We start from the raw sequence: 20989 nt of genomic DNA, 5'->3' as shown, positions 1-20989 counted from the left end.
AAATTGGCCATTCATTTGTAGCAGTTCATGAGCTGTAGGCACATTGAGTGGTAAAGTTTGTAACTTGCTTTAAGCTTTCCCTTATTACGCGGTTGGACAAGATTCATAGTGGCATCATCTCTTTTTCTCTTCAATATTCTGACAAAGAATCTGAGGAAACTTAATTTTTAATCCAGAACGAATATTGGACACTGAGTCAGAATTCAGAAAGTATATAGTTTCTATTTGCTCTAAAATCACATGCCACATTAAATGAAGCATCTATAAAAGCTAAGGGAGTAAAAAGTCATGGTTTGATGTTGATCAGATATAATGTTACCACAAACCATGAGAATAAGACATTTCAACTTTTTATTAACTCATAAGAATTACTTTATGAAGATTCCTAGGAATGGCAACAAGATATTTCAACAATGGGGAACTTTCTGGAGATTAAAGTAGTGGTTGCCTTTGCAAGTGATGGAAGATTTAGACTAGTTTCTCTTCTTTGAAATAATAGCTTCTACTATTATCACTTAGTGGCAACATTCATTATGATATCAGGTGACACCAATGGCTTTGCTCGTTTCAGATTCTTATTGCTGATACAGGTCATCAAGCACTACTGATACTGGGTGGAAGGTTAACGATATAAGCAGAAACTAAGTTCAGGTAAAGGATTAACATCAGCTAGATGACAACTTAGTATTCCAAGATGATTTTATTGTAAATAAAATTTTTGGTACTGGCCTTGTTCAGTGGGCCATCCCTTCAACATAAGCATGCTATTCTATTTTTATTGAGCGGAAGTGGACGAATAAGTTGGCAACTTACTTTGAAAATGATTGGAGTATGTCATTTAAAAACCTGTGGTGGAATGATAGAAGGTGATGCTGCTATTGAGGTCAGTAATTGTTGCAATCCGACATCAATGATTATTATTTCAGGTAGTTGTTATTCTATCTAATGATCTGTTCCACTTCTTTATTCTCTCTTTCATTTAATTTTCTATTTTCTGGAATACCCTAGCCTCACTTCTAAAACTCAAAAATGGGGAGGTGAAGGGTAGGAGCAAAGAAAATTAGCCAAAGAAAAAGGGAAAAAGATTAGATAAAAAAGGTTCAACTTGAACAATCCGGGTTCCAATAATTGTTGATACCAATTACCCATTAGAAACATTGGAAAGAGATTGAAAATTGCATTTCAGGACAACACATGAAACACATGCATGTAAGTGCTACATTGTACATTTGAAGAGTGCCTATCTGCCTGGAGATGCATTAATGTATGTTGCTTGTATAGCAGACATAACCACTCCACAGCCTTATCTTCTTTCTATCAAGTGTATTAGTTGACAGGGAACAAAGTTTCAACTATACATTGATTATTGTTGTCAGTTACTGTCATTTTGTCAGTGTGACCGCCATCTCCTCACCAGGAGTCGTCTTCATGGCTGATTTACTTGCTTCAATGGCATATTCAGAATTCTAGACTATTTCTATCTTTTATTGCTGCAATGTTTAGGGTTTGATGGCCTGCGGGAGCTGGAGGAGAGCGCTTACTGCTTATAGTTATAGGACCCATAGACATGATTACTGAGTGATGAGCCCACAGATTGCATTAATAATTTTAGTGGTCAAACTCATTAAGTGCTGATTTTGGATGCAATATGAATTTTTCCAATTAGGCGGCCAATGCCTTAGCAAATTATGGTCACCACTCATCTTGTCATCATTGTGGCTTTATAGAAGTATTGATCTCAGTGATTAGCATTTAACCTTTTCCATCAAAGGGATTTGAGTCTTTGGTAAATCCCAGGGTGGTTGCTTCTCAGACGGTATGGATGAACTAACATTTTCATGGACTTTTTTTCTCAGAAAAAAAAAATGTCTTGCGAAAATTTTTTTGCATACAATTTTGACTTTTTTTGAACCAATTCCTGCCAGAAAAGGGTTGATGTTTATAGCTTTGGCATTGTAGTTAAGGTCGCTGCCCGAAGAATGCATGCAATTTCTCAGGTTACTCGTGAAAAAAGCAAAGGAGGATCAGCTAATTGATGTTGTTGAAAAGCTGTATTATGAGGAGGATGTGCAACTATAAAGGTCACTAAAGCTTTTGTTGATGTTAATGGAGCAAGATTATTCGGAAAACAAAATCTTGCGCTAGGAATGGCACCAAAAAAAAGGATAGAATTACTTACATCACACTACAACCAGGACTGCAGAAATCGAAATAAAAAGAAACAGAAACCAGTCCATTTCTTTGTGCATGTTGCTACATTAAGAATTTGACTGAACTGGCTAAAGTTAATCCCACCTCATTTTGCTTACAAAAGAGAGGAAAACGACTAAAAGAGATTAATCCTTCAAATCATCGAAGACCATAAAAAGGACAGATTGTTACATTAAAGAGGAAAAAGAAAACTACCCAAATCACAAAAAACCAAGAAGAACTGCTTATTTTCCTTTTACAAAAAACCTGCACCCGTATCGAAGCCCTGGTAGCTGTTAGCATTGCAGATACTAAATTTGTAATCTCCAGTTGAAAGAACACTTTGCTTTAGGTAGTTCTCATAAATGAACTTGGTTTGTTCCCTCAGATAGGGACCAAGAGGGTCCCTACTGAGAATATATTTCTCTTCAAGAACATGCTACAAACCATAAAGTGGAAAAAGGTTCGCAAGGAGGTCACAGGATTCAGGGCGGGTTTGAAAAAAGAATCAACAAAAACTGGCACTAAACCAGTAAGAAATCCACGTTCCTATTTAACAGCCTAACTGTCCCCTAACCGCTAGAACCCTCCATTACATTCAAATTCAGTTTTCGTGTCAGCTTCCCCCTCTCTGTAGTTCCTAAACCTTAACAAATCAAATATTCTTGGCCCAAAAACTAGGCTTCAGGAATTTCTCCAGGTGTTTAATGATGAAGTGGGAAGGAAAAAAAACCTTCTCCATTTTCATGCTCGTTTCACCTTCCTTCATTTTCTCGTGCACTCCCCACTGCATGGCTTTCCACATTCAAGCGAATGAGCATCAATTCTGAACCAAAACCTGAAAAAGATTAGCAAAAAGAGATGAGAAACTCTGTGTCAGGGAGTTCAACAAAATTTGCTGGTGGTGGAGAAAGATTCTATGGTGGGGATGATGAGGTTTTTGGGAGACTATCATTTGGAGAAGACAGTGCTGATGGCAAGAATAATAAAGTGTGTCCCGATCAGCCAGTATGATTCAGAGGATGTACTAGATTTTGCACCCTCAGGTTATCGAAACTGTGGATCAAATGCCACGGGGACAAAGGAAAAAGAAGAAACTAAGAAATTAAGCAGTGTGGCTTGCAATGTAATGAATATGAAAGGATTTCGAAGGGTTTCACAGATTTTATCAGAGATGAATATGAACAAAGGAGGAATGATGGCAGTACTTAAGACACCAAGGAGCAGGATGTTAACAGAGAAAGACTTGAAGAAGACAAATGAAAGACCTATGGAAGAGAAAAGTTGAAAAGACAAAATGAATCAGGTGAAGCACAGCAGAAATCAGCAAAATCAGTAGAAAAGAACACCTTGCAACTGGAACCTGTGAGAACAATTCCAATAATTGAAAGGGAAAATCTGAAGTTAACTGGTGGTTATCAGAGAAAGCATCAACATCTGTTTACCTTGAATCTAAGAACCTCTAGTTTAATAACAAATAAAGAAGACTATGCATTTACAGCCCAGAAATAAGTGGAAACTGATGTATTTTCTCCAAAAAAGTTGGCTTCAGAAGGGGAAAAGTGGAAAGAAATTAAAATTGAAAAAGTGAGAGTGAAGAGTGAGAAACAGAGGAAATCTCTTAACATGAGCAGAGAATTACCAAGGAGAAGAATGAAGCAAAACAAGAAGGTCCAGGTTTTTTCTCCAAGAACTGCTGCCAGAGTGGAAACCTGCAAAATCAAAGCTCTTGAAGACATGAAGAAGGCTAAATTGAAGGTGAAGGCAGCAGAACCAGAAGACAATTAGCAGAAGAACCAGATTAGAGAACTTTGCTGTGGTGAAATGCTCATTTGATCCCGAGAAGGATTTTAGAGATTCAATGACCGAGATGATCAAGGAGAAAATGATCAGTCAACCAGAAGAACTAGAAGAACTCGTGGCTCGTTATCTGAAACTAAATTCTGATACATACCATGATCTCATCATCAAAGTATTTAAGCAGGTATGGTTCAACCAGGATCAGGCCAGTTCTGATACTGACTTACAGAATGAACAATGTTCCTATGATTAATCATTTTCTAAGTGATGATGACCAAAATTGTAAATGGCTTTCTAGTTTCTACAGCTACACTAACAACATATGCTTCTAATTTGCTTTCAATTATGATTAATCATTACCTAAGTGATGATGACCAAAATTGTAAAGGGCTTTCTACTTTCTACTGTTACACTCACAAAATATGCTTCTAATTTGCTTCCAGTTACAATTTTAGCTTTAAATTCATAGTTTAAGAGTCCGTAAGTTGCTTTTAAATTTAATTTTTGGCTAGAAGCGACTTGACAGGCAAGTAAAGAATGCAAGAAGAAATCCACCTTTACTTACAGGTTTATGACCATATCTCCATCATAAGCAAATTCCTTAGACATTTTCCTGTACTGCCTCATGCTTTTCTACAGCAACTTCATGATGCACCATATTTGCTGTCGGCTTTTTTTTAGCACTAATCTAGAACAGGGAACATCATATCCACTTTCCAGCAGAATGGATTGATTTTTCATAATTAAGTAATTTCTTTTCAGTAGTCTCAACAACCATTTCACAACTACTAGAGCATGGTACATGCTACAGAGTTCGTGACTTACTGCCACGTTATGTCCAGTGCAATATCTTGGGATAGCATAGCTACTTCTCTGAAGCAAACAAGACTTTAAACTTTTATTAATGTCAGATTTGATCAAGACTCATTCCTTCACCAGCTAAAAACTCATGAACAGCACCATCTACTTCGATCATGCTACATCCAGGTTCCTTATTTATTTTCAGGGCCTTCATCTTTTTCCTCACCTTCAAAACATCATCCCATCTTTTTAATGCAGCATATGTATTTGACAACTGAACATAACCAGCACTATCTTGTGGGTTTAACTCTAAGAGCTTCCGAGCAACGTGCTCTGCCATTTCCACATTACCATGGTTTTTACAGGCACTCAATAAGGACTCCCAAAGCACAGGAGCTTCTTTCAGTGGCCTCGTTTCCACAAGGTCCAAAGCCTCCTCTAATAATCCCACCCGACCAAGGAGATCCACCATGCAGCCATAGTGCTCAATAGTTGGTTGAATTCCATAATCGTCAACCATGAGTTGGAACATATGACGTCCCTCATTTAACAATCCTGCACGACTGCAAGCAGACAGAACAGCAATAAAAGTCACCTCGTTGGGTTCAAAACCTTGCGCAAGCATCTCTGAGAAGGTCTCCAATGCATTTTCTCCAAAGCCATGCATCCCTAAACCAACAATTATGGAATTCCATGTACTAATATCCTTCTGCGAAGCATTTCTAAACACATTTAGAGCCTTACCGATGTTCCCACATTTTGAATACATGTCAACAAGAGCTGTAGCTACAAAACCATTGGTACCTATCCCATTCTTACCAATATAAGCATGGATCCATTCACCTTGCCCCAAAGCTCCAAGATGAGCACAGGCAGACAAGAGATTAACCAATGTGCAATTATCCGGTCTCACTTCCTCACGCTGCATATCTTCAAAAAGCAGTAAAACTTCACCAAAACAACTTGTATGAGCATAACCAGTAATCATAGCATTCCAAGACACCGCATCTTTTGCAGGCATTCTATCAAAGATACTTCTAGCTTCTACGAGTAACCCGGTATTTAAATATCCTGAAATCATAAAATTCCATGACTCTACATTCCTTTCCTCCATTTCATCAAAAAAATCACGAGCCAATCTTATAAATCCTGTTTCAATATAAGCACTCAACAAAGCATTCCAAGAAACAACATCCCTGTTAGTCATTCTATCAAGCAAATTCCTCGCAACTCCAAAGTACCCACTTTTGCCATACACATGAATCAAAGTATTTGCCACAAAAATATCAAACCCAATTCCCATTTTCAACACCTGAGCATGAATCTGTCTCCCTTCTTGCACCCCACCAAACCCAGCACAGGCCTTCAAAACAAAAGTGAAACTATACTTATCAGGAAAGACGAGGCCTTCAAGCATCTGACGAAAGAGAAAGAGAGCATTTTGAGGGGTACGGCTATTGGCATAAGCTCTGATAAGGGAATTGTAAGAGAAAGAATTTGGGTTAGTAATGTGAGTGAAAACGGAGTGAGCATAATAGAGGGTGGTTGGGTCAGGATTTGTAACAGCAAAAGAAATGAGTTTGTTTGAAGCAAAGGTGTTGCTGTAGAAAAGACCAGTCTTGAGAAGGTGAGCATGGGCCTGGTGGATTTCAGAAATGGAAGTAGCCATTTCTGTGAAGGAAAGAATTGGTGGCTGAGATAATGTTCCACTCATTGTCGTCCAAGTCAGCTATTTTTCTGTCTGTAAGATAAAAAACCGAGCTTGAAGGAGAGGGCTTCAAAGATTTTTTACTTTTAAAGTCTGCAGGTAGAAGAAGATATTTAGATACGTTTCACAATTTGTGCGTGTCGTATAAAATGATGATAATTTATATATTTATATTATATTTTTTATAGAAATTACAAATCAATATAAAAATATAAATTATATATATTTTTTATTTAATTTATTTATAATATTTATTAAAATTTTAAATTACATTCTTTTATATCTTTGATTCCTATTTATTTTTGTTTCATTTGAGATTGTCTATCTATTCCGTACCCTTTTTTTTTTTCTGATTTTTTTCTTTAGACCAAATAATGAATTCGAGATCTTTGGTTTTATTCAATCCTAAATTTTCAGTCTTGAAATTGATATTAATATTATTGATTAAAATCCAAAGTTTCAAACTTTAAACCTTTCATTATTGACTTAATCCTCTGGTTTAAGGTAGAGGATTTTTTAAGTAATGAATTTGTTTTTAATTACTGAGAAATAGGCAAAGCATGTAGCTTGGCATTTTTTTTCTTTTATTATAGTGGTTGAATTGTAGTAGTAAATAAAATGATTTTTTAATGTTTTTTTTTTTTCATTTCATTTGCATGATTAAATTAAAATTAGAAATATTTATTTAATTCATGTGCATTCTTTTAAAAGCATCAAACTCCAAAATCTCAAACCAGCCCAGACGTGTTCAAGTCCTCAATTACAAATCAGGTTGGACCAAACGTTGAGCAAAACAGGAACCGAGCCAGCAACCATAGATACTTTGCTTGTCTTCATCTTTAAAATTGCCCTAACACACCGGAAAATGCTCAAAGTTACTTACAGCACATGATATGGTTGATATTCAGATGAAAAATCATATTTATCGATGTCAACAATATATGATCTTATGGTTCATATCAAAAATAATATTTAATAAATTTAAAATTCAAATTTCAACACGATAATTTTTTTTCTTATCTTAAGCTGCGGGTAAAAATAATTGGAAACCTTTCTACTACCGGAAGAAGCCACGGTGCCATTCGATACACTCCATTCTGCATGCAACAAAATAATTACTATATATGCCATAAAATAAAGATATTAGCATGCCATAAAAATGCCATTATTTCTCAAGAATATGTGCAGCTGAACTCAACTATGTTGAAGCAGTCTAAAAAAAGCTATGACATTCACACTATATAGCACCTAAAAACTAATGAACAAGGGAGGTGTGAACATTAGATCATGGCATGCTCAGGGAGATGACCTCAAACATAAATTATCTACTTATTTCCACATCAAACCAATTATAACTAAATCTATTACATCTGAAATATTGAGGCATCAAAAGCTGGAAAAAATAATCAACCAATATCAAGTTCTCTCTGCAGGAGTAAGATGCCCCATCTGTTCTGCAAGGTTATTTACATTGTTCATATTCCACCAAAATCTGCCATGATCACCAGGTTTGTTTCCATTCTTTCTGGCATCTGAATCTTTTCTTTCTGACAGAACTTCCAGAGTATCAGTTGAACCAGGATTTTCAGTCAAAAATTGTTCCCAGAATAAATCATTAACACCAGTTGTTGAAGGTGCAGTGGTACCCGCAGCTTGCTCCTTTGCTGCAATCAGCGCAGAAGCAACGATGGTGACAGGCTCGGAGTTCATGTCAATCTCAGGGGATTTAGGCCGACCATCAACATTAAGCTGCATGCAAGATTTCGCTTGGCTTTCTGCACTTGTTAATTCATCCAATTCTAGGCTTGTATTAAGTTGAACGTTTGTTTGACCAAAACTGTGGACCACATTCTCCCAAAACACCAAGGACGACTCTAATTGTTCAAATGGCTCCGTGTTGGACAATGATGTGCTATCTGCATTTTCTCTAGCAATTAGGGAACAACCTGTCTGATTAGCTTCAATCCCAGCTTCATCATATAAGTAAGCAATTCTAGGCAACCTTCTCTTTCTGTCATGAGCCTCCAATTGTGGTGTTTGATCTATAGCAAGTCCCGGATTCTGCAAGAATTGAGCGAAAGAAGACACCATTATTTGCTGTTGCCGTTCCATATTGTGCAAACGCTCTCTCAAAACCCGCATTTGTATCTCAAAGCCTTGCCGGTCATGTTCGTGCCTCTTCAACTCGAAAACAAGCGACTCTTTTTCATTCTTAAGTCTCTCCACCTCATCCCTTAAACTCTGTCTCTCTGATTCTGTTAATGGAGAAGCTCCTTGACCTAGGAGATGCTGCATGGAATGACTATGAACTGGTTTGCGTCTGTGTATGTTTTTCAAAAGATGAGGCTGACCTCTTATAAAATCCTCATTTGCAAATTCCCACTGCTCTGGATCAATTTTCCTGAAACCCTGCCAAAATTTGGAAATATTTCAATTCAAGCAACAATAATAAACAAAAAAAAAGTAATTAATTTATAAATTTAGGGAGACAAAAACAAGTGGCTCACATATGTATTAAGCTGTCTGATAAAGCTAGAAAAGTTATTGTGTTTGAAGAATCTCGGAAGTAAATCTCTTGCAAACTCTGGGGGATTCCATACAATGAAACTTTTATTACTTGCACTCCAGGACACAACAGGATCCGTTGAAGGATCATCCACCATCTCATATGTCTTTGCAAGGAATGGAGGGAGCGAACTTGAGCTGCCCTGCTGAGCCTCATCCATACCAAAAATTCAATTATATGTAATCACAAACCCCCTAAAGTCAGTTCCCAGCAGTCAAATACCAACCAACTCCTATAATTTCCTCATAAAACGAACTCTCAGACGTTACAAACTAACATCCTCACCCCAACCATCAATATCAAACAAAAGAACAAACCTTTGATCACCCTTCTGTCATATGCAACCAAAGATTGCTATCAGCAACCAGAATCTATAACTTGCCAAAAGGCCTAATTCATGACTCTCAACTTCCCAAGTCTACAAATTTCAATCAAGATCAGTCCCTAAACAATAACATCTAACCTTGGATGAATGAAAAGAAACAGCTTTACTGACTTCTTAAAAAAAGAGAAAAAGTTTCAGCCCAATCAAGCAAAACCCTTAGACCCAAAGTTTTCAAAACCCAGATCAATAAAAGAAAACCCTTCTATCCTTGGACAAAACCCAGTCAAAGAGGTCAGCTGTTTCAGTTTAGCAAGCTAAAAATCCCTAAAAACTCAATTCAAATCCCTAAATTCTCCTCCAAAATTCAATGAAAGCAAAACGCTTTTGCCCACCAATCACAAACTCCATCTATCATTCAAGAATTATCCAGCTTCAACTTGAAAAAAAGAAACATCACCAACATCCAGAGAGAATTGAGAAGCCAAAGCCCACCAAGTTTTGAACCTGCAATAGCTATATAAAGCTCCTGTCTTCAAACCAAAGCCAAAATTAAAACCCAACTTTTTTTTTTAAAGGAAAAGACAAAGAAACTCTTTGATTCTGTTATCAGTTGGAAACTATCAACCATTTGACAAGTCATTAAAAAGTCCTTTTATTACAACATATGTTTTCATTTTCTTCGAATAAAAGAAAACGAAAAAACTTGAAGCAAAAGCAACAACAACTAAATAAATAAATAACTGATGAATTCACGAGCAGTTAGTTGAGTTTTTATTACCTGAGACAGAGACACAGAGAAAACAAAAAAAATAAATAAATAAAAACACGAAGTTGCAGAGAAGATGATGATGTTGAAGACCCAGACTTCGAAACGCGAACAAAAAAAAAAAAAAAAACGAATCGTTTTTGAAATTTGAAGTTTTTTTTTGCCTTTTCTGGTTCGAGAATATTTTGGGATTCTCGTTCGTTCAACCGCGCGTGGAGAAATGTACGATGCTATAATTACTATTAAAAACAAAAAAAAAAGGAAACTTTGTTACTAGTATTATTACGGGTATAATTATGATTGGAATTTAAATGTGGGTGGCATTGACGGAGAGGAAGCGTTGACACGGACGGAAATGATTGGTGGATGGAGAAAAGAGCCGTAAACATGTGGACATATTACCGTATGTTACGTTAGGGGTGACGTGGGTACATTGGTCAGAAAATCTCTAGATAAATTGGAAATTTAAGGAACATGTTTGGTGGTGGAATTTAAAATTTTGCAGAAATTTAAAATAAAGATATTTTAAAATATTAATATTTATAATTATTTTATTAAGATAAATATTTTATAAAAAGTATGTATTTAATATATTATTAGTATATAAATTTATGTATTATTAATGAATCAGATAATAATATTTTATTAATAAAATAAATCAAATATTATTTTATTAATAAATAAATTTTTAAAAATTAATTTTTTATATTTATTTATTCATATATAAAATTTATATATTAATAATGTATTAAATATAAAATTTTTATTAAAAAATGATTTGAGGTATTCGATTTTTCTTTTAAAATCCCTTCTAAATTTTTTAATCCTTCCTTACTTATCTAAATAAATAAATTTATATTGCGACTTTCAAAAGTTTTTATTATGAAAATTTTCTTTTAAATTTTTTTATAAGCTTAATTTTATTTATACAAAAAGCAAGTAAAAATATGCTACAACAATAACTATTCCAATTTTACAAGAAGAAAAAAATGGTAGTATGTTAGTAGCGAATAACTATATTAAGGATCCGTTTAGATGAGTGATAAGATTAACTCTTATGAGATTGAAAATATTGGTGGATGTGAGATTTGTTATTATAACTATGAGATTAAAATCAATAATGAATTATATGTTTAGAGGTAAACACAATAGTGATGATGAGATGAAAAATAAAAATAAAAACTATTAAGGACATTAGAATAAAGTTTTTATTTAATAGAAAATTTAAATTTTTTATATTTTTTAAGTTAAGAAGTAATTGAAAATTATTAAAATCATTTATTCAATTTATTATTTATTTATTTTACATATTTATTCAATTTTTAGTTTTTTATTAATTAGTTTATCATATAATTATAAAATATTCTTTGTTATATTAAATTAAAAATTTTATTTAAAAAATGCTAAACAAAAATTAAAAAAATGCTGTGGTATGAACACCTTTGTCTCTATACTATAGTTATGAGGGCAAAAAAAGAAAAAAAAAAAAAAAAAAAAAGAAAAGGAAATCATGAATATAATGGGAATAGAAGCTGCGGTTGAAGATTCAAAATCTTCACTAGACTTTTGAGCTCCAGTGAAAAATTGAGGTAGCAGCACGATGAAAACAGCTTCACCACACCACAGTCAAGTAATCTAAATGAGATTCCAGCGTGATTGAAGGTGCCAACCGCACCACACCACAGCCAGCTGGCGATCTAAATGGAGTACCATTTACCAAATTTCTTTAGTGTAAGCACAGTCAAAGTACACACAATTCCTAGATTCATCCTCATTTTGGCACAAGCAGTACATGTTATCTATCTCCATTCCTCAAGATTTCAGTACCTCCTTCATTGAAAGTCTATGCAAAGTGGCCATCTAAGCTATCAATGAATGTTTTGGAATATGATATTTAAATCATATAAGCATATGCCATCCCATCTTTTCCTATTTACATCTTGTCTTATTCCACACCATTGTAATTGAATAACATCTCCATGGAAATGTCCATACCTTAACTCCATTTTTCTATTTAATGAATTATTAAGCAATTTACCTCAAATGAAGTAACTTTCTCCAACTCCAAGTACTGGTTCGTTGGCCTGTTACTTGCCAATACATAAGCTTCTAACCAAGCTATCCATATTGACCCTGCTTTGGTAAAGATGGACTAAAGATTCTTCATAATACAAGCTTGGTTCCGGAATAATATATCTTTTACTTCTAGCTTTCCTTCAGACTTGGGATAACATACTCCCTGTCACCTTATTCGAGCTCATTTGGTTATTCCTTCTCTCCCTTTCGAAAAAAATCTTGAGCACAATTGATTTAACCTTTTTAATACATATTTGGGAAGAATAAAATGCATGCACCAATAGTTTTGAACGATAAACAACACTGATTGAATTAGTTGAAGTCTGTCAACATACAACAAATCTCTTGCAACCTAAATTTTGATCTTTACTGTAATTTTCTCTAATAGAGATAAGTAATCTCTTTCAGTAAGCTTTCTAGTTACCAAAGAACTCTTTTATATCTGATTGGCAAAGTAACAATCTTAAAGCCTAAGGCCTGTTGGATTGATTGGAGTTCATCTCTGCTAATCCCTATTTGGTAGAGTTTATTTTTCCCACAATTTAGTTGTAGACTAGAGATACTGTAGAAAACTTCTAGCACTTCTTTTATTCCCAACAGAGAATTTTGAGTTACCTTTTGCAAAAATAAAAAAAATCATCAACAAAGTATAAATGAGTTAGGCTTACTTTTTTATTGGATTAATATCATATATAACACTCAAGCTAAAGTAAAATGTTTAATGTGATATTTAAACTTTAAAAATATTTCATGTGACATTTAAATTATAAATTTGTTAACTAATACGATACCTAACCTTAATGTAGCTAATTTCAAATAAGGACATATAACAAATAAATAATCATTTAAGTATCACATTAATTAATAAATTCATAATTTATGTATTATATTAAATGTTTTTAAAGTTCACGTTCCATATTGAATATCTCACTATACTTTGAGAATCATTCATGATATAACCATTTCTATTCAATTCAAACACACCTTAAAAAAATGTTTAATATCAAATAATTCGTTTAAAAACCATGGTGATTTACGCTCAAAAATTACATCACTTTGTTTAGTAACAATTTAGAAATCTTACATGATGGTGAACTTAAATCACTAGGTTAGGAAGATCACTCTCTTGATGAATAATTTGATTCCCAACCTAATCCTATGTTTGGATTGAAGCTAATAAAGGAAAGAAAAGAAAAGGACAAAAAAAGGAAAAGAAAGGTTTTTAAAGGTAAGTGATAATTTATTTCCATATTTGGATAGCCAAAATGAGTAAAGGAAATGAAAGGAAAGGAAAAGAAATGGTTGATCATAACTTTTATTTAGTTAAATTGTGAAAAGGAAAGAAAATGAGATATTATATTATATTGCTCCAATTATATCTATCATGTGAATAATCTTGATATTAATTATTTTAATTTTTTAAAAAATTAATAAAAATAATTTCAATTAAAGAAAATATTTTGAATAATTAATTCATAAAAAATGTATGTTTGGAATTATTTTTACACCATTTTTTTTTCAAAATTAATCCTAAATGAGAAACTTAAAAACTTAAAAATTTAATATTAAGATAAAACTAACCATAAATTTATTTAAGTATTGACATTTTCTTATCGTTGTACATATTTAATCATATTCTTTTATTTTTATTATTTAAAATTTGTAAAGTGATAACAAAATAAAAAAAATTAAGACGTAAGCAAAAATAAAAAAATTATAGAATTTGAAGTTATTGACAAAAAAAAGTTAAATGAGTTGTAAAAGATTTAAAAGTAGCATCAATGGCTAAGCTTCAATATTGTAATAATATTTTTGAAAAATAATAAAAAATAATAAGGACACAAAAATTATTTTATATTTAAAAAGTTTTAATCCTTTCATTTTCTTTATATTTACTCCAATTTGAGATAATTAAAAATTAGAGCTTTTAAGGAAAAATGAGGGTACTCAATTTCCTTTTCTTTTCTTTATTAAAATTTAAATGATAAACCAAATAAAAGAAATATATATTTTTTATTTTCCCTGCTTTCCTTTCCTTTATTTCACATTCCCTCAATTCAAACGTAGCTTAAAGGATAAAAAAGTTTTATCACAATGAAAAAATAATTTTTAATATTATTTTTTAATTAATTTACTTTTATGAAAGATATAGATAACATTACTCTAAGAAGCTAACCACTAAATTTAAAAAAATCTGTTTTTTAATTGTTTATTCTAAAAAATGTTTTATGTTATGAATTTGTATTAGCTAAAAAATAATGAATTTATTTAATAATTGTCTAGAAATTACTTTTATCAAAATTGATTGATATTTTGAAATTTTCTATTAAATAATATTTAATTATTTTATAAATTATTGATTCAATAAATATTAAAAAATATATTTTTTACAAGGTTATTTTTAATATTTTATATTATATGATTTATTTTTTATATAATACTAAATACAATGATTTAAAATTATTAGTGATTTATAATATTTTATTAAATATGATAATCTAAAATCATTTAAAATTAAATCATTTTGATAATTTTATTATTATAATAATTAATTTATTATAATAATCTTAAAATTGATATCAAATAATTTTATTTTTAATTACGTCTGCTTCAACACGTGGTCAGTATACGGATGGTTAGAACTTAGAAAACTTGAATAGAAATTGATGTAATGATAAAATAATTGGGGAAAGGTTTGATTTTCTTTGTTATGTTTATGGGGGCATTGTCTTCTTCTTTCTCCGAGTTTCGAGAGACTTTGAAACTTGGGGACAGAAGATGCCAAAACGTGACGCATGGTTGACTTTCATCCAAGGAGTGGACCCGAGTGGCCCTAGCTTTCAAGAATTGATAGTTGGGCCCCCGGTTAAGTCGATGACTGCTATTTGCAGAGTAAAGCCCATTTAAACCTTTCTTGGGTTCATAGTAGAATCCATTGGTGGCCCAAACTTTTATTTAAGGGTAGGCTGGGATGAGGGATCAAATCAAAGAAGCCCGATTGAGGGAGGTGGCGAACCGATGCAGAACAGGGTGGGCGGCCTTAACAGCGACCTATCAAAGTTGAAACACCTGGCGTCCCTAATTATGCAACTCACGCCCAAAAGCAAAAGACGAGAGTCAGGTCATCCTGGTGGTGTCCTCGCGTTAGAAATGAAAATAGTTTCAATCGGGTCAATTTGATTTAATTTTTTTTAGATAATATATAATATTATAAAATTTTAAAATTTGATTTTAATTTAAATAATTTTTTTAAATCAATTTAAATTAAATTTCATTAATTTGATTCGATTTATTAATTTTTAATTTTTTAATTTTTTATATATTATTTTAATAAAAATTTTAATATATTTAAATAAATTTTATATAAAATAATTATTTTTATTTTATAAAAATTTAATATATATAAATTAATAAAAATATATAATAAATTCAACTTAAATTTTAAAAATTTTTTACATTAAATTTGATTGGAAGTTATTATATATATTTAATATCTAAATTTATAATTTCAAAAAAATCAATTTAAATTAAATTAAATATTATAATTTCAAATCATTTTCAATTTTTTTGATTTTTTTTTTCACCCTTAGCCTCAGACATGGTGGGCATGATCAGTTGAAGACGTGGGTGTGGCTGAAGAAGCCATAGCATTAGTGGCAGATCAGAGAGATACAGAGATTTTTAGTGTATAATTTAGGAGCAAAACAGCCAAGTAACATACAGGGATTTATACAATACAGCACTGACACATGTGACAGTCAGTCAAACTCAGCCTGCCCACCGCATCCTCCAAGGCTCCGCCGCAATAGCCTCCGTGATGTCTCATCAACAGATCAACTAGCCAATTTTTCACTCTCTCTCTTTTCTTTCTATGATAAAACAAGAAAGAACTTGAAGCCATTTCGTTTTCTTTTTCCTCTCCCATATTATTAGTCTTGCTATCCAATTCTTAGCTTTTAAACGCTTTTGCCTTCAAAACGTTGCTTTATTTCCTTCCTTTTCAAAATGCAGAAACACGTGCTACCCCCGTGCGTGATCCAGGACAAAAGCTTTGCATAAGTGAGTGGCTCCCTCGTAATTTTATCTATCATTCATGTCCAATTTCACTCTCTCCCACCACAACCTCGTTCATTTAACAACACTTCCCTCTCCATGAAAACATATACAGAAAAATTAATATTAAGAAAAAGAAAAGAAAACCGCCAAATCCTCTTTTTTTCCTTCCCTCTCCTTTTGTTTCTCGAGAAAATAATACTACAGAATTCCATGAAGTAAAGAGAGGTTGACGACGCTGTTTCGAGGAGGGTATTGAAGCATGACGTCAGGGACGAGAATGCCGACGTGGAAGGAGAGGGAGAACAACAAGAGGAGAGAGAGGAGAAGGCGAGCTATCGCGGCGAAGATCTTCGCGGGGCTTCGAATGTACGGAAACTACAACCTTCCGAAGCACTGCGACAACAACGAGGTCTTGAAAGCTCTCTGCAACGAAGCTGGTTGGACCGTTGAAGAAGACGGCACCACTTACAGAAAGGTAAACAAAAAAAAAAAACCTTTTTTTTTATATGCGTATGTTAGCATAAAGGTATGGAATGGTGATAGACTGCGCCTTGTCTGTGTTTTTTACGATGAACGGTTGAGATTTGATTAAAACTGTAACGGTGTCGGTTAAGGAAGAGGAAAGCACAAAGCACGGAGGGTGTTGTCAAAGATTCGTTCTTTTCTGTTTATGTTTCTGTTTCGGCCTCGGTGAATCAAAAGGACGAAGGAGCTTTGTTCAGACAGCTTTGATCAGAACTTACTTTTCAATAAGACAATCATGCCCTTGGTCGATCATAAAAAGAGGTGCCGTTTTAACATTACCACCGACCTAGTGTAGCATTTCAGGCAAGGGTAGTTCCGTCAACTCGAAGACACCATCCCTCTCCTTAGCGACATTGAAGCTGGCACTTTGCTTTAATGCAACTGATGATGTTTTCCCTTTTTCTCGTAAAAATGCTTTTCCACGCTCGTCTTTTTCCTCTCCCAAAAACGTCATCAGCCCAGTTGGAGCAAAGAAGGTCACTTTGGTCATTTCCGCTTAAGGTTAAATTTTTTTCCCTTCAAACATTTTGCGGGATTATTGGCTTTGCAATGCTTTTTTCTTTTTTTTTTTTAATAGAAAATGAATGAGAAAAGGAGATATCGAATCCTTGGATTCCACTTTGGAGGAATTAAAGCGTGTAGGGATGGGCCGGTGGGGTTTTTGATTAAGGTTATAAGAAACATGTTGGAAGAGGTAGCATGTTAGCGTGGTGTATAATGCTTATGTAACGCCATTGTTTTGACGTTCGTTTCTGTTCTTTAACCAAGTTTTGTTGGTTTGCAATGACCATGTTGCCCAAGCCCTTTTTTTTTCCCATCAGATGTGACCCCAGGAATGGTTTAGAGCAGAGTTGTCGATACCGTTTCGGTACCGTTGGTACTGGCCGGCCAGTGCCATTTTCAGTTAAAACCGATACACAAATACCATAATTTTGTGCTTTTGTACTTTTAGTCAAAGTTGTATGTGTTGTCAGGGAGGAACAAAGTGGAGGTGATGGGTTAATTAGGTGGCAGGTGGAAAGTAGGTAAAATGAGTAGTCCATCACGTGAGGAGGTGGGGTTTAAGTTAGCAATTTTTTATAATTAGTTATTTAAAGGGTAAAAAATTATTTTAAAGATAATTAAAATTAAAAATAAATAAATAAATAATAGTGTAAATAGAATTAATTAAATGAAATAAAACATATTTGGTAAAAAAAAAAAGAAATAAAACATATATAAGCATGAATACATTTACATATATATAAATTTATATAATATAAATATAAAAGTATCTAAAAATTTTCTTTGGCTTTATTATATGGTTTAGTATTAAATTATATATATGAATGAAAATATAAATAATAAATTAAATAAATAATTAAGTATATATAATTATCAATTTTAACAATAATTAATACTTGTTATAAAAATAAAATTTTTTAATGTTATATTTATCATTATTAATTTTAAATATTATATATATTTGTTTTACATATTATTAGTAATAGTATTATATATAAGTCCATATATTATTGCATATTCATTTTGCATATTATTTTTTATATTTTTAAACTTATTTATTTGATATTTGAAGGTATTTTATATTGATTTTGTATATTATTAGTAATATTATTATGTACGAATTAATGTATATTTATAAATATATTAACAACCTTGGTTTAGAGACAAAAATGTCACATGTAATGTTTGGCAAAAGGAAGACTGGTAGTTAGATTCTATTTATAAAATAATTTTATGTTCATAATTCATCATGCATTTTTCTTTTCTAGTCTTTGTTGTTAAAGCCAAGTGGTTGAGGCAAGATTGGTCTTAGTAAAATTATAAAAGACAGTTTCTTGGGCCATTTGTAAAAGCTGTAAACTTTTAGGGACTTGAAGATTAGCCTGAGAAACAATTTGATTTTTTTTTTCTTATATTAAAATGAAGTATCTCTATTTTCGACTTTGACTTAAAGTGGTAATGATGGCTGCTGTGTTAGCTACTATGTGCATGAACATCAATTTGATTGTATACAGATACTAATAGTGAGGTCCATATCCCATGGGACATTGAGAGGTTTGATCTGTTTTGGCTGTCGAGAGGATTGAAGGAATGATGTTAAACTGTTGGGACGATTAGCTTCTTGCAAGAAATTGATTACTATCCATGAATATGTTTCGGCCACGATCATGAGAAAGTTAGGAAAAGGTCTTCAGAGAATTGTGTATTTTGTCATTGGCATTGCTGCTCCAACATGTAGAGCTGTTTCAGTAATTTTGTGTCACAGACTTACAGCCAATTTTTTTTCTTTTCTATTTCTGCAGGGATGCAGACCAGTGGATCGAATGGACATAGTGGGAGGTTCTGCATCAGCTAGTCCATGCTCGTCGTATCACCCAAGCCCTTGTGCATCTTATAATCCTAGTCCTGGTTCATCTTCCTTCCCAAGTCCGGCCTCATCTCATTACACAGCTAATGCCAATGGCAATGCTGATGCCAATTCCCTAATCCCGTGGCTCAAAAACCTTTCCTCTGGCTCATCTTCTACTTCATCCAAGCTTGCTCAGCATCTCTTCATAGCTGGGGGATGCATAAGTGCTCCTGTTACCCCACCATTGAGCTCCCCAACTTCTCGAACTCCTCGAACAAGAAATGACTGGGATGAAAGGACTGCTGGCTCAGCTTGGGCTGGGCAGCGCTATTCTTACCTGCCTTCATCCACTCCACCAAGTCCCAGCCGTCAGGTTTTTCCTGATTCAGGATGGCTTTCCAGACTTGAAATACCCCGAAGTGGGCCAACATCCCCTACGTATAGCCTTGTCTCACGAAACCCATTTGGATTTAAAGATGAGGCTTTTTCAGGTGGAGGTTCACAAATGTGGACTCCTGGGCAAAGTGGCACATGCTCACCAGCATTTCCTGCAGGTGTTGATCAAACATCGGATGTTCCAATGTCTGATGCTATTGCTGCTGAGTTTGCCTTTGGCAGTAACTTAACAGGGCTAGTGAAGCCTTGGGAAGGGGAAAAGATCCATGAGGAATGTGTAGCTGATGATCTTGAACTTACCCTCGGAAATTCTAAAACCAGGTAATTTGGGTGGATTTATGGTTTAAGCATGCAGCATTTAGCATAATTCTTCATGTGCTGCTTCTGTTGTCTAATGACTTGCTTTCATGGAGCAGATAGAGCTTCATGGAAGAAAATGAGAATCAAGCAACACTTGTGGAAGAGAGTGAGAATATTCGCCTTGGGACTTCATTTGGCTTCATCCTTTAGAGCAGGAGTTAAATTTCATGTCAAAATCTAAGATTCTATGTTTCGGTTGGCAACACTATGGAGTTAATACAGTGATTAGAAGCATCTGTTCCAATTTCCATCCCCCACCCAATCTCTCCTTTCAAGCAAAAGAAGAAACAAAAGATTAATTTATAAATAGCTATTTACTGTGAATTTGCCCCTAATTTGCAGTTCATTCATCCATTTCATATTTTTCTTTCCAAACAGAAATTCTAGTAACAGCATTGCCAACGGTATTGGCTGTTTGGTGTGATTGTTGGTTTTGTGATTGGAAGTGATTTTAAATGTCTGAGATTTCTTATTGCTTCTGAAGTTCTTACACATCTCTGTTAGTGTTTGTATGGACTTTTGACGTGTTTCTTCTGATTCTATCACCATTCAATCTGCAAGTCTATTCCTTTCATCGAATTCACTGTTTCTGAAATGCAACTCAAAAACCCAAGTGAAGAAATCAAAGCATACATGCAGAGTGAGATGACCAGGTAAATAAAACTGGTCACCAACAGTGAAATTCGAAAATATTTGCTTTTCAATTGACCTTTTATTGGGGTTTGGGTTCAGACAAATCAATAGGAGGCATGTCCTTGTTGAAATATGTAAACATTTCATCAAAGTGATGACAAGTTGAAGTGTTATACCTGGCCTAGTCTGATCAGAGCATTTATCGAAGATGATCAGGGAAAGGGCATCCCAAAAAGATCAAAAGAATTTATGTTCATCAGAATGTTTAGAGACAACCAACAACCGCAGCATCAGCACAGAGTCGTTTTGCGTCACCATTTTCAGAATTAATTCTCTTCGAATACACTACATTTATAAACTTCATTCCTGGATTTCCAGGATCTTTTTAAGTTAATCAAACAATGATGATAGCAATCTTTTCATTAGCCCTTTTA

At 33.5% G+C, this 20989-nt stretch overlaps 3 protein-coding genes and 1 pseudogene across 10 annotated transcripts; 2 read left to right on the top strand and 2 right to left on the bottom strand.

Moving 5' to 3' along the window:
* Positions 1 to 413: 413 nt before the first annotated feature.
* Positions 414 to 4444, top strand: LOC149517667 (uncharacterized; annotated as a pseudogene).
* LOC111278121 (Pentatricopeptide repeat (PPR-like) superfamily protein) lies at positions 2547 to 7688 on the bottom strand. Of its 4 annotated transcripts, none has more exons than XM_089764879.1 (3): positions 7550 to 7688; positions 4546 to 7349; positions 2547 to 3028 (listed from the first exon to the last, which is right to left on the bottom strand). In XM_089764879.1, exon 2 carries the CDS (start codon positions 6503 to 6505, stop codon positions 4898 to 4900), a length of 1608 nt encoding a protein of 535 aa, XP_089621005.1. In that variant the 5' UTR covers positions 6506 to 7349; positions 7550 to 7688; the 3' UTR covers positions 2547 to 3028; positions 4546 to 4897. The 4 variants fall into 4 exon arrangements, with proteins under 4 accessions (XP_089621005.1, XP_089621006.1, XP_089621004.1 ...); XM_089764880.1 differs by lacking the exon at positions 7550 to 7688 and adding an exon at positions 3833 to 3902 and having other exon boundaries at positions 4546 to 7503; XM_089764878.1 differs by lacking the exon at positions 7550 to 7688 and adding an exon at positions 3833 to 3902 and having other exon boundaries at positions 4556 to 7503.
* On the bottom strand, positions 7649 to 10434 carry LOC111278119 (heat stress transcription factor A-4c-like). Of its 3 annotated transcripts, none has more exons than XM_022864623.2 (3): positions 10169 to 10423; positions 9007 to 9916; positions 7649 to 8908 (listed from the first exon to the last, which is right to left on the bottom strand). In XM_022864623.2, the coding sequence occupies exons 2-3, from the start codon at positions 9223 to 9225 to the stop codon at positions 7916 to 7918; spliced, it is 1212 nt and encodes a 403-aa protein (XP_022720358.1). In that variant the 5' UTR covers positions 9226 to 9916; positions 10169 to 10423; the 3' UTR covers positions 7649 to 7915. The 3 variants fall into 3 exon arrangements, with proteins under 3 accessions (XP_022720358.1, XP_022720357.1, XP_022720356.1); XM_022864622.2 differs by having other exon boundaries at positions 9007 to 9920; positions 10169 to 10369; XM_022864621.2 differs by having other exon boundaries at positions 9007 to 10434.
* A 5391-nt stretch (positions 10435 to 15825) lies between these two features.
* Positions 15826 to 20405, top strand: LOC111278614 (BES1/BZR1 homolog protein 4-like). Of its 3 annotated transcripts, none has more exons than XM_022865227.2 (3): positions 15826 to 16763; positions 19120 to 19883; positions 19979 to 20405. In XM_022865227.2, exons 1-3 carry the CDS (start codon positions 16548 to 16550, stop codon positions 19980 to 19982), a joined length of 984 nt encoding a protein of 327 aa, XP_022720962.2. In that variant the 5' UTR covers positions 15826 to 16547; the 3' UTR covers positions 19983 to 20405. The 3 variants fall into 3 exon arrangements, with proteins under 3 accessions (XP_022720962.2, XP_022720960.2, XP_089621001.1); XM_089764875.1 differs by lacking the exon at positions 15826 to 16763 and adding an exon at positions 16903 to 17314; XM_022865225.2 differs by lacking the exon at positions 19979 to 20405 and having other exon boundaries at positions 15904 to 16763; positions 19120 to 19887.
* Positions 20406 to 20989: the final 584 nt, after the last annotated feature.

Source organism: Durio zibethinus, chromosome 8, assembly GCF_047325235.1.
Source record: "Durio zibethinus cultivar Kanyao isolate XHJ-2024 chromosome 8, ASM4732523v1, whole genome shotgun sequence".
NCBI classification, from domain to species: Eukaryota; Viridiplantae; Streptophyta; class Magnoliopsida; order Malvales; family Malvaceae; genus Durio; species Durio zibethinus.
The sequence above is the reverse complement of the archived record's forward strand: the minus strand, read 5'-3'. Positions and strand labels throughout refer to the sequence as shown.